Source organism: Necator americanus, chromosome I (genome assembly GCF_031761385.1).
Source record: "Necator americanus strain Aroian chromosome I, whole genome shotgun sequence".
In the NCBI taxonomy this organism is placed as follows: Eukaryota; Metazoa; Nematoda; class Chromadorea; order Rhabditida; family Ancylostomatidae; genus Necator; species Necator americanus.
This window is the reverse complement of record NC_087371.1, coordinates 10,103,954-10,118,973: the sequence shown is the minus strand read 5'-3', so window position 1 is coordinate 10,118,973 and position 15,020 is coordinate 10,103,954. Positions and strand designations below refer to the sequence as shown.

Genomic DNA, 15,020 nt, shown 5'->3' with positions numbered 1-15,020 from the left:
GCTTGACTACTGACAGTAACTATATAGCTATGTATGTGCAGTCCCACTCGAATGATTCATTCTGGATCATTTCGAATTTCGAATAGGTTGAACTTTCTCGAGTTGTAAACATTTACACTACCTTTCTCGAATAAATTCCAGAAGTAAATGCATCTATGGCTCAGATTCATAACATGTATAACACCAAATGCACGCGACAATAAAACTTACCGAATGCTATTAATACTGATCAGTATCATTGATTTCAGCTTATTCGACGACACGCCGTTAAAAATTTCCAAATGGGTCCCCGGATGTGCTAGTCAGACAAAAACTTTAAATAACTTTACGTAGGTTTCAGCTACAGATATACGCCACCAGGTTTTTTTGAGATATCTATTAATCCTTTACGCGGCTTAAATATTAGAAAAGAAGCCGACTATATTTCTAAAAAAATCGTGCAAAATTTCGAAAACATTAAGCACTGCAGGAGTGTGTAACTCTGAGCGAGAATAATTTAGAGAAAAAAAAAGAATTAAAAAACTAGGCATGCATTTCAAAGGGATTTTCGGCAATCCTCTTAGGTACGAAGAAATTCAAGTTTTTAAATTTTACGGGCACATTCCTACAGAGTAATATCCGTAACATTAGTTGTTCAAAACTCAGCGTACAAGAAATTCGAAACTGTGCGTAAAGAGCAAGTAGCATTGTTGGAAGATACATGTATTTACTGGAAGTCACATTCAACCTCAAAACAAAAATTTAAAGAACATCTGAGCTGTGGAATCAAAGTACCGAGATTTTGTTTGTAAGACAGGAATTCTTCTAAGTTTCTTGTAAATTACGTCCGATAAAACATTTCATTTCAGTCGACGAAAAATACCTCGAGAACAGCAAAGCAGTTTTGAGGAATATTACAACGAAATACGGATATATGTTTGTATTTTTGAAATATTTCTATTTTGGTGATATTATAAAGTTATTACGAAAGTATAAATATTATTACAAGAAACATACCGATATACATAAGTGTGATTTTTTTCGTGCGTATTTTTTTAACAAGTAACCTTAACACAAGGTGGATTTGTGGAAAAAAAAGGAGATGAGAGGAAGAAAATGAAAGAAAAACTCAAGGTGCAGACGGATGAGGAAGTTCGAAGGAAGAAGCAGCACATTAAAAAGTGAGGGTGTCCGTGTAACTCGGAAGCGAGAACAGCAGTTTTTTCTCGATTTTTCTGCAGTTGCGTTTCAACAATAGAATATGTGTTCCCTTTCACGAATTTATTGGAAATATTCTATTTAGTGCAATTTCAATGAACTATCGAGTGTTTAGTTTAAGTGTTTTTGAGACCAGAAGCTGCGAAGAAAAATGTGTGATTTGAAATCTCACCTATACTTCCTCGGATACACGAAAGGCCGCGAATAAATGGGAGGGTATGAAGGTTCAGAGGAATACTTTGGTGAAGATGTTTGCTGAGACAAACTGACTGCTCCATTGCTGTAAGACAGACGTCTGGATCAAAATCAATACTAAATACTTTCTCTTTGTTAATTATTGTCAAAGTACTGATTAGTTAAGATGAAAGATGTGCGATGCTAGAGAAATCGTGGATTCGAACCTTGACGAACGCCGTGGTGGCACGGGCGCTTGACACATGCGCTTCGTCGTCGAGTAATACGTATAGAACAGATATGCTATACTTAGAACCGCTAGCGGTAAACAAACAAGGTCGATGTCAAGCATGAACGCCTAGGGGTGACACGAATCGTCGTGCATCGAGGATGTGGCGCTCCTGAAACGCTAGCTGTTCCCGAGAACGGAGAAAAGAGGAGAACGACAACGATCGAAGGGAAGGAAAAGCATTAGATATTCCACAGAAAGTTTTCTCAACATCTTTAAAGTTTTTTATGTATAGGAGATTTTTAAGGATTGTTTTCGTTGTTGGAAGAGCTGCGCTTTGCATCGGATAACTTCAAAGACAACTAGCATTCAGCAATGAACTTATCAGATGAGAAAATGTTTGAGGCGCCCTAAAAGGGAGAACAAAGGTAATTCGTAAACGAATAAGCTGTCTTGAAGACGTAGTCCTCAAAAAATCGCATAATAATCATTATTGATTCGTATTGTGTAACGTAGGCTGCTTTCAGCATGGTGCAGTGTTTGTGGGCGGACTGGCAGGCGATCAGTCGTCGTCGAGAAAAAGCTCAGCTGGCGTCGGCGAAATAAGTCATGCTGCGGGCGATGCCTCCATAGATTACGGCGCTTTATCTGACAGCCGTTCGCATCGATACCGACAACATTTCGTCAACTAGTAGCCTGAGGTGTAAAACCTCACACCACCGTTACGGAAAACGATCAGAGGTCATTACAGAGAAGTTCCACGTGATCGTCAACTGTGCTGTCGCCGTGGTTTCCGGAAAATTCGCTTTTTTTACATCGATCGATATGTGTTGTCCGAGAACTTGACGTCGAAAACTCAGGAAATAAATGAGATCGCAGTTTCATGAGTTTGAGTGAATAGAATCAACGAATTCGGAACCAGATCGTTTTGTGCACTCCCAGAAGGAAACGAAGTCAGGATAAAACATTACAGTATATAGTCCTTTTTAAATTCCTTCATTTTCCAGAGGAATTTAAAAATTTCAAATCCCACAATCACGCTTAGAATTCTGAAAGTCGTCGGTAAGCTCCGTTGTTGCGCAAAGTAAGACTGCACAATCGTGTTAATTCTCTACGATTTTGTTTCTCCCTTGTGTTTGGAGGACCATACGTATTTGATATTATTATTATTATTACATGGATATTTGAGAGATAAGTTCTTTGCAGACAATTCAGACCCGTCCAACGTTCCACAGCTTGCACTTCCTCTCACTTTCATGGGATTCCTTAAAGCTAAGTAAGCTCGCCTACGGACGGACGTTCTGTACTCATAAGCAATGCTCTTTTTACCGTTTATAAGAACAGAGACGGATGCAATGGAAACTAATCCAGCGCTTCACACGTCTTTTCTGAGGATGGTGTCACTATTCACGTCTGGTCTTCAGAATTCACTTGATCACCTCCACTTTGATCACCTTGACTCCCGTTGGTCTTCGAGCTGGACGAGCGGGCGCCAGTAACTCTTCCATTTGTCCCGATCGCATGCCAGAGTAGTCCAGTGGTTCCTCCTTTCGCGTAGGACACGAAGAGCATCATGATTTTCTTTGAAGGACTTCGTAAAGAAATGTAAGGTGAAAGGTCGGCGGCGGAATTCACTTACACGATAAAATCGGCTCCAATCGGTATACTATCTGCCCTAGTGGTTCGTGGTTTTTGCCTTGTGTACAGCGAAATTGGTCGACTCGATTGCTAGGAGAACACGTTCAAATGTGTAGTCCATGAATCTTATTACGATATTCTCATTACGCAAGTTATGGTTTTCATTGAAAAAGTTGCATTACAAGTGACGAACGCGTCTTACACTCGCTAAACACCGTTGCATTTTTGTTGAATCGAGTCCTGGTAGCACGAACAGGCGTGGAATGGGAAGGAGAACAAGAAAAAAAAGAACGAAAGAGCAGAGAGAGCTGCTTGAAAACGATTTCTGCGATGACTGCACATCCAAGAAAACATCCAGAAATATCTCGATATCATCGGGAGCTTCCTTCATCATGCGTTTCCTCACATATTTTCGTGTTTCTTGAACATTTTTCAATGTGGTCAGAATTTCCTTTCGTTCGTTTCCAGAATTTTCTATCTTCCTTACCTCCATCAAGCGCACAATTAGACCACCCGTAGAATGTCATAGATATCCATGATTTGCTTGTGTTCTGTTACTGTAGCGCAATCGAACGGATTTACCAGTATCATTGCTAGAAATCAGCACATAATGCCAATTGGATCGCTAGTTCGTCCAGAAAATATAAGTAGCTCCCACTCGACCACGCGCCTCTTGCTCCTAGGATATTTCTAGAATTTTCTAGGTGTTTCAGTTTGATTTCGTAGAGCACAGATCCAGCCACGCGTAGGAACCGCGGTTATCATCTGCGGTTATACTCCCGCTTAGTCTTTCATGGACCTCTTCTCATTAGAGGTCCCCTTAATTCTCTTCCATGGGTACGTGGAAATCTGGAGAAATGGAAATTTAGTCCATCTTCGCGGGAAAATCCTTTCTTTCTAGAATTAAGACAGCAAAACGAAGCATAAAAATCGTAAAAAAATTCTAGAATAAGATCCAGAGAGAAATGCAGAAAGAAAGCATGCAAGGGACTGAAGAGGGACTTACGCAACGTTGGAAAAAGCTTCGAAGAATCAAGAGAAAGCCGACAACTGTCACAAACCAAGGCGGTCGTGACGTGATGAGCTCGTTTAAAGCGCTGAGACTATCGTTAAGAGAGGAGACGAGACGAAAGTTTGGACGAAGTGAGCTGGTAAGGAGCAAATACACGCACTCATAACATTCTAATTGACGAAGCAATGCAGTTCAGGAAGAAGAATAGAAAGATATCGTGAATGAGTACGAAATCCATGAATGTTCTTATGAATGATATTGATTTGGGAAAGTGCAATGAAAATCCATTCCAATCTTTTTCTAACGATTTTAATTTCCTTTGCGAATCCCTTATCTTCCAATAAACTTTTTTCCTCGTTCGAGAATTCTCATCGAATCGCCGAACAACGTTATTATTAGGCTAAGTTTGCAATCCTCTTGTGCATCCCGTACGAAAATGAAAAAAAAAACTACGGAAAAAGACTCCACAGAAACGAAGCATTAAAAAGTATACAAAATTCGTTGAATTTCACTGTTAACTGACTTTCCATAATTAAACGAGTCTAAAAATAAATCGGTTGAGTCACTAAGGGTGAGTAGCGAAGGATCCCCTTCACTTGCTTTCATGGTGGATTCGAATACAATGAAGAGAGCGTAGATTAAGATTACCGCACTTGAAGCAGGTACCGGTACCCACTATTTCACCTGGGACCCTACTAGCTCACAAAATTTCGCACGGTACCAATTTATAAAAACTAATTTCAAATTGGATGTTCGTGAAATTAAAAGAGAAAGAGTGAAGGGAGGAAATAACATTATAAAAGAAGGTTACAACGACTCGAAACCATCATGAGGACGTCAGTTGTCAAACTTGATGAATATTACGAATTTTTTTTCGATACCAGATGGCTTCGGATTGTCATTAATTCACAATCCGGAGAAACAGGACATTTACGTTACGGTAAACTGTTCGGTGTTAAGGTGATTCGTCCACGGATCGAATCCAAGAAAAGCGTAGATATTAGCAAAACTGATTTGGTGGGGGTCATATTGATAACTCACAAAAAATTTTATATTACTTTTTTCTTTCCTTCCTTCTTTTTCCTTTCTTTTTCTGAGCGAGAATCTCGAGGTATAGCAGAAACGGGGAAAAGTTCCATCGAAAGAAGAAGAAACTCCAGAATCAAATATTGTGATATAAACACAAGGCACTAATATTATTCTTTTAAATAAATTCATATTCGAAAAAGAACAGAAAGAATGCCATGTTATTCAAGAAGCGTTCAGTAGAACTAGAATGCATAGGTGGAGATGCCTCAGCAAGTGATTGAGACTCTACAGGCGGTGCGCGTGGTGAAGAGAGAACGTGAGAACTGCTGAGAATCCGTGCCGAGCGCAGCAGTTTCGCCTAAAAACAGATGCGAGAGGAGAAGATTCGTTCATCGTTGAACGGCAAATAAATAGTACAGAGAATAGAATCGTCGAGATGTTTCCACCGGTACTCGATGAAGCTAAGAGACCTCTGTGAAAGACGAGTCGGGCACAGCTACAGTGCGACAATGCATTGGAACAGTTGTACATCGAATAAAAGAAAGACGGCTGCAACGATTGCTTGTTTGGTTTCGTTCTGTTGTGCAGCACGAGAAAATGCAGTGGGAAAAATAATGTGACTCAGAAAAAACTGCAAAATGTCCTGGGAATTTCTTCGAGTGCAACGCTGACATTCACAGGTGTTTTTCCTTCTCCAAAGATAAGGGGCTAACGTAATTTGTACTTTTGATATAGGTATAACGGACATCATAAAATGATTCCTTCCTTTTGATTACGGGAACCACAACCAGAAGGGAAGTGACGTGAATTCTTCTCGCTCCGATATTTCTGTCGATAGTCCTGGAGACCGTGAGAGGAGTGGCAGTGTCCATCGCACCTTCAAAATCTCCTAGAGGATGATGACTAGTTTTATCGCAACAAGTGGCAACCCCGTTGCTTGCGAGGAACTGGCTGAGTACTATAATGTTTTTCGAGAGCGGAACAAGTGTCATTCTTAACACCAACAAAAACCTTCAAGTGGTTTTCCCTCCTCATTCTCAGAAACTATACCGCTCCAAAACCTCCAGAAAGACCGGAACATAATCACGTTTCTGTTTTTATCGGGGAACTAACAGTAATTCATATGCATTACGGTAAAAAGGACGAACTTCTGCAGTTAGAAGAAAGGGGAGGTTGGAGCGGTTTGCGTGAAATGAGAAACAATAGAAGTAAGTATGTCAGAAATAGATAAATACACAGGAGGACCATAGGAGAAATCCAGAACGATAAAAACAATATGTCAAACAGAAGTAGAGGCGGAAGAATGGGTGTTGATAGACGAATATTTTCTGAAGATAAGCAGTATTGTTCCAGAACTAATCATCAAATTACTTTTGGAGAAAATCTTCAAGAAAATGCAGGAGTGCGCCTAAAAATGATACCGCAGAATAAAAAGAACTGAGTCATGAGGTACATATGCGACGCGTGATGTTCGTCGTAACCTATTTTATTTCTCCCACTAAACCAAGACAGTGGGTTCTCCAATGGAAAAAAAAAACAGAAGGATTCAAACGAGAGTCAGGATTCAAAGGCGACATTCAAAATCAAAAAAACACATTCGATTTTATTCTGTTGGGTAATAGCTAGGTTGTTACGGTAGGCATTGAAACCAATGTATTAGTGTGGATTTCTTGAGTTTCAATAATTTGCCTAGAAATGGGCGACGGGATCGAGAATCGATGACTATGAATGAATGGCAATCAGTTGATAACTGTTGCAGCACTCATGATTCCCGTTGTTTTTTTTTTCTTTTTTGAAAGTCAGTTTGAATTTTTTTCTAGCGGGAGTCCTGGAATCTCCAACGCACAAAACTCTTTACTTACGGACCTATTTACACCAATTATTTGACACCGAAAAAATAAAATTTCCTATGGATCTGGAAATATTTTCTACCTTGTGTGCTGCTTTCACATGAAAGGGCAGAAATAAAAAAAAAGCAAAGCTGAGTTTATGAAAAAAAGGACTTAAACTGCTATTATTTGAATGAATAATCAAGACAGAATCAGAGAAAGCATAAAAAACTGCAAAATTAGTTTTCAAACATTAATGTGGATAAAGGATAAATTTGCTTGAGGTTTTATGAACGCGAGCGCAGATTTCTTCGCGACTTGCGGATGCGAGCCAAGGAATTACGTGAGTGTTTTTATCGTCGCGGACAACTCTGGCGGCAATTTATCGACCCATAGGGAGCGAGAAGCTTGATTGGCGCTCAGGCGGACTCGAGCCCCCGATCGATCATGGAGTCACAGCCGAACCTCTTACCGACTGCGCTACAGCCGGACTGAATTTTGAAATAACGGAATAATTGGCATAGTTTTAAGAGTAGAGAAACAACTATTCGTTTAACCAGTGCTACTTGCATCGTGCGCCTGTAACGTTTGCGGAAAAACAAGCTAAATTCTGGTTTCGAAAACGAGGTCCAAGGCGAAGAAAAATTTTTTGTGATTATAGGAGAATCAAACTTATATAAAAAAATTAAACTTAAATTCTTAAAAAACTTAAATTAAACTTAAATTAAAAATTAAAATAATCCTCCCATCTGGGAGGATTATTTTTTAATGTATTTTATTATTATTGGACTTTATTATGTAGTTCAAACTTGTCCAGAATAGCGTTCCCATTTCCCAGATGCTACAATGAATCAATGCTACAATGGGAGCAGTATATATAGAGATGTGAAACTTAGGACTTAAAAGAAAGAACTTACAACTTGAAAGAAAAGTGAAAAATCTAAAAAAAATCATAGAAGATTCACATGTCCCCTACCAAATGTGCTGCGCACGTTCTTCGCTTACAGTCGTTTGGAAAGTTTGTGTAAGCATCTTTGTTGGGCCGCTAATCTACGATATGGTCATTCGGTGAACTGTTATATATTTCAACGCCTATAAACCTCCATACGCGATATTACACCATCATACTGATGAGCATTTTATGGATCTTATTCTCACGACTTAAGCATTACAGTAACCGAAAAGTATCCTTCAACTGTGAAGCAGAAAACCAGCTACATCAGCGAGTGTGGCAGCAACTTCGTGCTTGTTGGAAGACTCTTTCATAGTAACCGAAAAGCACGGTCTAGAAATCATCTCAGCAGAAAATTCATGTGCTATCGTCAAGCATAGAAGCTGATCTCATTATAGAAGGCACTGTGACTACTGAATGAACGGTATTGTATAAAATCCAGATGTTTTTAGATAAATTCCCTTTTTGAAGAGATTTCTGTTGTTTGTCTAAGATTTTTCACGGATTTCAATGTATCTGTGCATTAAAAAGGATAAAGGATAAAGTCACTGGCGTATCAATCCATTTGGGATGCGCCAACGCGTTTTACTGGAATTAGTAATCGTTGAGGTATCGGAACGCGTATTGGCCTATACAATGACTTGCGGGGGCCAACAGAAGATCAAGTCAGTGTTTTTTTATCCTCCCAGACAAGTCTGGTACCAATTCATCGACCCTTACCATCGAGGCTATTAATTAGTACAAAAAACGACAAAAAAAAAACGAACCTTTTACTATTTAAATGCTCGATCCTGCGCAACCAGCAAAAGAAAACCGGAAAGAAAGTAGACGGTTGTAGGCCTGTTTCTGCAGACATTCATTGCTAAGAGAATTTTTTTACGGAAAAGCTACAATTTTGGAGCACGGCAATGGCATGAAATCGGCATCCTATTTTTTGCGGCGAGAATTTTAAGAGCGAGAACAGAGAGTGTGAATGAATGCTTTCTAAAGAAAGCCTAGAAATATAGAGGAAAGAGTCATGCCTTGGCCCTTCTACAGTAAATTTGAATCTTCAATTTATTTCCTTGGATCACTGCGAAAGGGAAGGGGACTTTGAGGAGGGACCAGATCTCGCGATGCTGGAGTCATGGAGGCGAAGATTTCCGTAGGTGCTTCTCTTAGATTAGGCCTTGGATTCTTAGTTGAAAACCTATTCCTGGCTTCTCATGGATCGCATATTGATGGTCTTTTAAAGGACCTGTTCTTCGACGTTTTATTCATAGTTGATACGCAAATGCCTGTCGTATGTTGACATAGAAACCAATCGCTAATAAATCATCATCACTAGCAGTTCATTTATTGTTGTTTGATTTGATTCGACAAGTTTCTTAAGTGATTGTCTGCGAATTTCTAAGTAACGATCCGGATATCTTATCCGCATTCTGCGGGAAGGAACAGCTTTAGTTCAGCACGAATGAGCGAAATATTACCAACGTTACTCCAGAACAAATTCCATACTCTTCAATCCTTAAATCCGTTGTCAAATGCACCATGCTTAAAGGCATCACCCCACGAATCCGGAGTGGTGGGGGTTTCAGGTGGGTTATGCCTATACGGAGTCGTAGATTATGGAAGGAAGGGTGATTCCGTCCATTTCTTCTTAATTACCGTAAAAACGGCCCGGAAGATATGGCTTCGAGCGTTCCGGCGCGCTATTTTCTACAAGAAGTTCGATTGGGGCGCGCCAGCCTTGTGCACACGCCGCATCTTCTGGACCGTTTTTTTTTACGGCGATTAGGAAGAAAAGGACGGAATCACCCATCTCTCCGTAATCTACGACTCGGTATAGGAACTCTCCACCTGAAATCCGCACCAACCCAGATTCGTGGGGTGATGCCTTCAAAGATGTTTAAAAATGTGGAAAAAAAAAAGAAGAAAGAAAAGTTAGGAATGCTTCATATCGTACAGTTTATTACAGTGCATAGAACATTCTCACTTCTTTTTCGAAGTCATGGAAATGTGTCAGCTATAACCGCAAGCATTTCCGGCAAAACCAACAGAAGCTGCTTGTGCCGTTTGAAGAGGAAATTTCTTTTTTTTTCTTCTTTTTTTCTCTTTGATGAAAGCCTATTATAGACTTATTCTTGATTCTTTTGACGAAAGCTGGATTCAACGATGAGTCACATTCTTTTCGACAATTATTTTTTTTTAAAAGAACTCCTAGTTTTTTTTTTGAAAAAAAATTTCCTTTGTACTTAATGGACTTATTATTTATTATTACTAATTCCTTGTTCAAATATAGAATTATCTCAGTGCAGTCCTGGTGATTAGTTCTTGTGTAATTCAACCGTACAAATACCGTCCCAAGATACGTTTATTTGTTTCTGGAAAATCGCGCGGACGTTCCTTCCCTCTTTTTTGGCGAGTGACATTGGGGTGCTGTCCGGATGAATTAGATGAATGGATCGTGATGAAAAATGAGCGAAGAATGTTTGGAACCAAGAAGCAAAGGAAGAAGTGCGGAAGGTACATGGAGAAGTTTTTTGAAAGATCAAGGAATGTGAAAGAAGTGAGAAACTCCCAAAACAAATCATGAAAGAACGACGAATGGAGATAGAGAGGAAAAGGGAGAGAAAAGAAAAGAAAAGAAAACTAGTCAGGTATTCACAAAATAGTAAAAGATCCACGGAAAGAATGCCTTCCGTACGTTTTCAAATTCTACTTAGTTAATAATAAATGATATAACTAATAACTAATAATTCCAAACAACAAAATGATTTTTTCCCTGCATCACCGATTCAGCACGTAGTGTAATTCATTCTAATTCTTATATTAAAACAGCATTTGTTTGTCTCCAAGATCTCCAAGCAGCAATGTGCCAGTCGACAAAAAACGTGTGACCCTTAAGGTCCAACAGGGTTTCTGACGAAGCTCTCTGGCACTTCTACGGAGTGATGACTACAATTCCCGTTTTCTGCCAAGTGATTCCTGTGATCGATATCCACCAAATTCGTAAGGACGGTAGAGAGCCTCCAGCGTCGCCGTAAACTCGACCGACAACTTATTCTGTAAGCGAATATTTTTCGACGTACCTATGCTGACTGTCCTGGCTAACGGTGCTTTGTCGACCGCTGCTGTCGCTCTTGTTCACCGGGATGTGAGCCGCGTAGCGTTCATGACGTCCGGAATTTGAGTTGGCCGCAATTGCAGCCGTGTACGATGTTGACAATGACGTCATACCTGAAACAAAGCGGTTTCAGAGCTTACAAATCTTGAAATTGAACTGAAGACCGATGGTGAACAGTCGAAGAAATATTCACCATCTGCGGGATGAGAAATGCGACGTGGCGATGACAGACGATCCTGAAAGTGACCAGAGTTCGTTTAGAAGACGGTGTTTTTGTAAATAGAAAAATACAAGGATGATATTTGCGAGAGAAAGTGCGGCACTTCTATTTTCAAAGGTCTAGTGTGGCTAGGACACGATGACGATGTCGAAGGAGTCAGCCAGAAACTGCCGAAGCATTGTGTACTGTACATAGCTGTCACGATCTTAGCGCGCGAATCAGACGTTCTAGTGCGAAAAACATTGGAAGCGTTTAATATCACTGCCAAAAGTCCGATCCTGAATCGTAAAGAAGAATGCACCGCCGTGACCGACGAGCTGGCGCCATATCAGGACCTCTGGTTTTAACCTACGGGGTCAGAGGCGGGGGCATCGTTACTAGTTAATACTAGCGGCGCAACTCTCACAACTGGTGGTCCGCTAACATCACGATTTCGTGGCTATCAGGGTGAGCGCTGGCCTGCTTTTCTGACGTTGCTTTTAAAGAATCTTTTTGCTAAATCGTATCTTGTTTGATGACGAGGCGTTTGAGAGAGTAGATTACACGTATCTTTGATTTTCCAGGCTCTGAAGAAGGCGACGACGCCGAAACGTTAGCCAGAATAAAGATCAATAACAATCTTGGTTCTGCTTAAAAAGTAGTACACAACCAAACTCTACGATGCCAAGATTCAAAGAAGGTCGAACTTGGAACGTGCCGAAGGATTCTTTCCACATTAGTGAATTCTCACAAGAATCTTGTGCTTATGTATCCGTGTTGAAGCGACAGAAGAATAAAGGATAAAGGGTAAAGGATAACGGATAAAGCACCAGACGTATCAATCCATTCGAGAAACGCCAACGCATTTTACCGCAATTCGTAATCGTTGAGGTTTTTCTGGAACGCGTTTTGGCCTCTACAATCACTCGCGGGGGCCAGCCGATGTATCAAGTCAGTGTTTTTATTCTCGCGGACGAGTCTGGTACTTGATTTATCGACCCTCGAGGGTTGAAGCGATCCCAGCGTTTAAATCCCAGAAGATCGTAAAGAAACATCGAGAATTCAATTATCCAGAATCTTCGAAAGCTTGAGACAAAATGAAACCGCTGAAATGAAATGAAATAATCGAAATGCTCAATGAAAGGGTTGAAAGATCTATAAAAGAGGACTTTTCATCCACAAGAAATGCTAACCGTATAAGTTCAACAGAAAAATGGAAAGTCAGGTTTTTTTTTTCTTTCAACCGACCGATTTTATGCCTTCGAAACTCCCGTGAGTTAAAATTACGATGAAAAGTGGATCGTTCATCAGGAAATTGCGACTACAAAACCAGTAGTGGTCGTTTTCAAGCAAAATGAGACTACAGAAATTGTTACGAATAAAAAAAGATATTTTAAATGGATAAGCCAAAGAGTTTGCACAGTTGTTACTATCTTCTTCTACATCTTCTTAATTCCTATTTTTACTCATTCATTACACCTTTAAAAGATAAGATTAATTGATTCAAGGGATTTTCTTTTTCTCTTCCTAGCACCAACAAGCACAAGTAGGAAGTTCCTAGGAAAAAGTGCGATGATTTGATTATCTTGGATTTATTTTTTGTGTGTAGGAAAATCTGCTCTTCTGAATTTTGGATAATAAACGTACGCATTCTAATGTGATGCGTACCCCATAACAATTTCACAAATAATACAATAAGAAAAGGACAATAAGAATAATCCAGGAATACAACCCAAATCAGCTAACTCGGGGAACTCGGGAAGAAAAATGCATAAGTCCAACATCCTGCCATAAGCAAAGCGATCCCCAATCAAGTCGCCAAATTTTTTTCAGAGCAAAAAAAAAAAAGAAAAAAATAAGATTGAGTGGAGTCCGCAACCAGCCGATTACGATCAAAGTTGTGGATCTTTCAATTGAGGAAAGACCAACAATAAATGGGAATCGGAAGATTAAGTACCAGGCCAGTAGGTGACCCTTCAAGATGCGCGCCCTTGAAGTGCGGCGCGCTCGATTCAAAGAAAACTAGGTTTCTATGATTACTTGTGATTATTTGAGGTTGGGAAATTAAACGGGAAGAAGAGCTCGAAGAATTTCCAGGAACAACGGAATCGACGTGATCAAAAAAAGAGATCAAGAATTATCCGTATCTCATAGACTCACAACTGGCACTGACGGCAGCTACCATCGTCTGAACTGCCATCAGATGAGTTTACTAGAAGTTATATTTTTAGAAAGAAAAAAAGATGGAACATTCCGGAAGATTTGATGAGTGAAAAATAATGGGAATGACGAGCGCTAGAATGATTCCGAATCGACGGGACCACAAGATTAAAAGATGGTTTTTTGCCGACTTCCTTGAAACTGGCATCAACTGAGTTTACTGCAAGTTATATCCTAGATAAAATTATCTTTGCCTTGGGAGGTTGATAGGAACTAAATCAAAAGTACAGAAAAAATAGACAGAAAAGAAGAAAATAGACAGAAAACCTAAGGTTCAGGTTCAGTGCGCGCCCATATATCTCTGGGTGAATTTGACACACATAAGGTTTAACTGTTACCGTTTGGATCTGATATATTTATCCAGAAAGTTGTATCGACCATAGAGGTTCACCGCGAGCAAAGATGGTGCTAGGCACCTACCCTCAAACCATTAAATCTCAGATCAGATCCCTAAACTCTACAGTATCCCACCAGAATGGATAAATCAGCTGCGAACAACAGTTTTATCCAGAGCAAACACAATGATGAATAGACCGCAGAGTTTGGATTCAAAAGTAAAGTGGAAACTGTACTAGCCCGACTATAATTACAAGGATTGCTGAAGTACGAGACTTTTAAACGAGAAGGGACACAGAAAAGTAAAATTAATTGAACAAACACTGTAAGTTAAGGTCGTGCGTCCAACCAACTAAACAGCGAAAGACAAGAAAGTTCACGATGACTCATGTTTCCAGTTTTAAATTGAATGAAATGACAATTAATCCAGAATTAGAACCATCCACAATTGTCACTTTTCATTTACGAAATCGAAAAACATTAGATGCGGTGAGGTTCAAAAGAAACCGATTTCCAGGAAAGCAAATAAATCGGCATGATCTTCAGTCACCGAAAATTTCTTTTTTCTCTTACAATTGCAATGGACTAAGTCAATTTTTCTTCTCGAAAAGGATTAATTACCAAGAAAACTAAACACAACATATTTTTCTAAATCAGTGGAAGGTTTAGAACCGAATTTTAAAATTTAAAAAAAGATTGGTAATACTGGAAGAAATGACAAGGTGAAATCACTCGAAGGGGAGAATTTCAAAGAAATTGTGACCAAACGTGATCTAAGATAAAACGCCAAAGTTATTAGAAGAGTTATTAGATGAACCTCGGACCAAAATTGTTCCAAGAAACTCAAAAAATTCTTGGAAATGTCATAAACTTCGAACAGCTAAAATTTTTAGCAGTGTGGACAAAGTTAGCGTTGGCCAAAGAACAAAACACTTGGTTATACTTGGTCGCGACTGAAGGAAAAGGCATAAAAACTCCTAGAAATTTCAGCTGCTTTAAGCATTCGACCAGCGAAACGTAATCATTGTTGAGGGGTTTCACACACGTTCTTTGTGAGAATTTCTTTTTAAAAAAGGAAGGAAACTGTCCAATGCTTGAA

The 15,020-nt window shown here is 39.6% G+C and overlaps 1 protein-coding gene across 4 annotated transcripts in view; it reads right to left on the bottom strand.

Annotated features, from left to right (window-relative positions):
* RB195_005035 (uncharacterized protein) overlaps positions 1 to 15,020 on the bottom strand; it is a gene marked incomplete at both ends in the record, with an annotated part of 81,483 nt that overhangs the window by 19,619 nt on the left and 46,844 nt on the right. For 3 of the 4 annotated variants that reach the window (XM_064177311.1, XM_064177312.1, XM_064177310.1), the window contains 2 exons: positions 11,132 to 11,279; positions 11,360 to 11,402. In XM_064177311.1, the coding sequence (XP_064034435.1) occupies positions 11,132 to 11,279; positions 11,360 to 11,402 (191 nt within the window). Of the gene's footprint in view, positions 1 to 1,369; positions 1,478 to 1,598; positions 1,724 to 11,131; positions 11,280 to 11,359; positions 11,403 to 15,020 lie in introns of those variants that run through there. The other variant, XM_064177313.1, reaches the window with a different exon arrangement.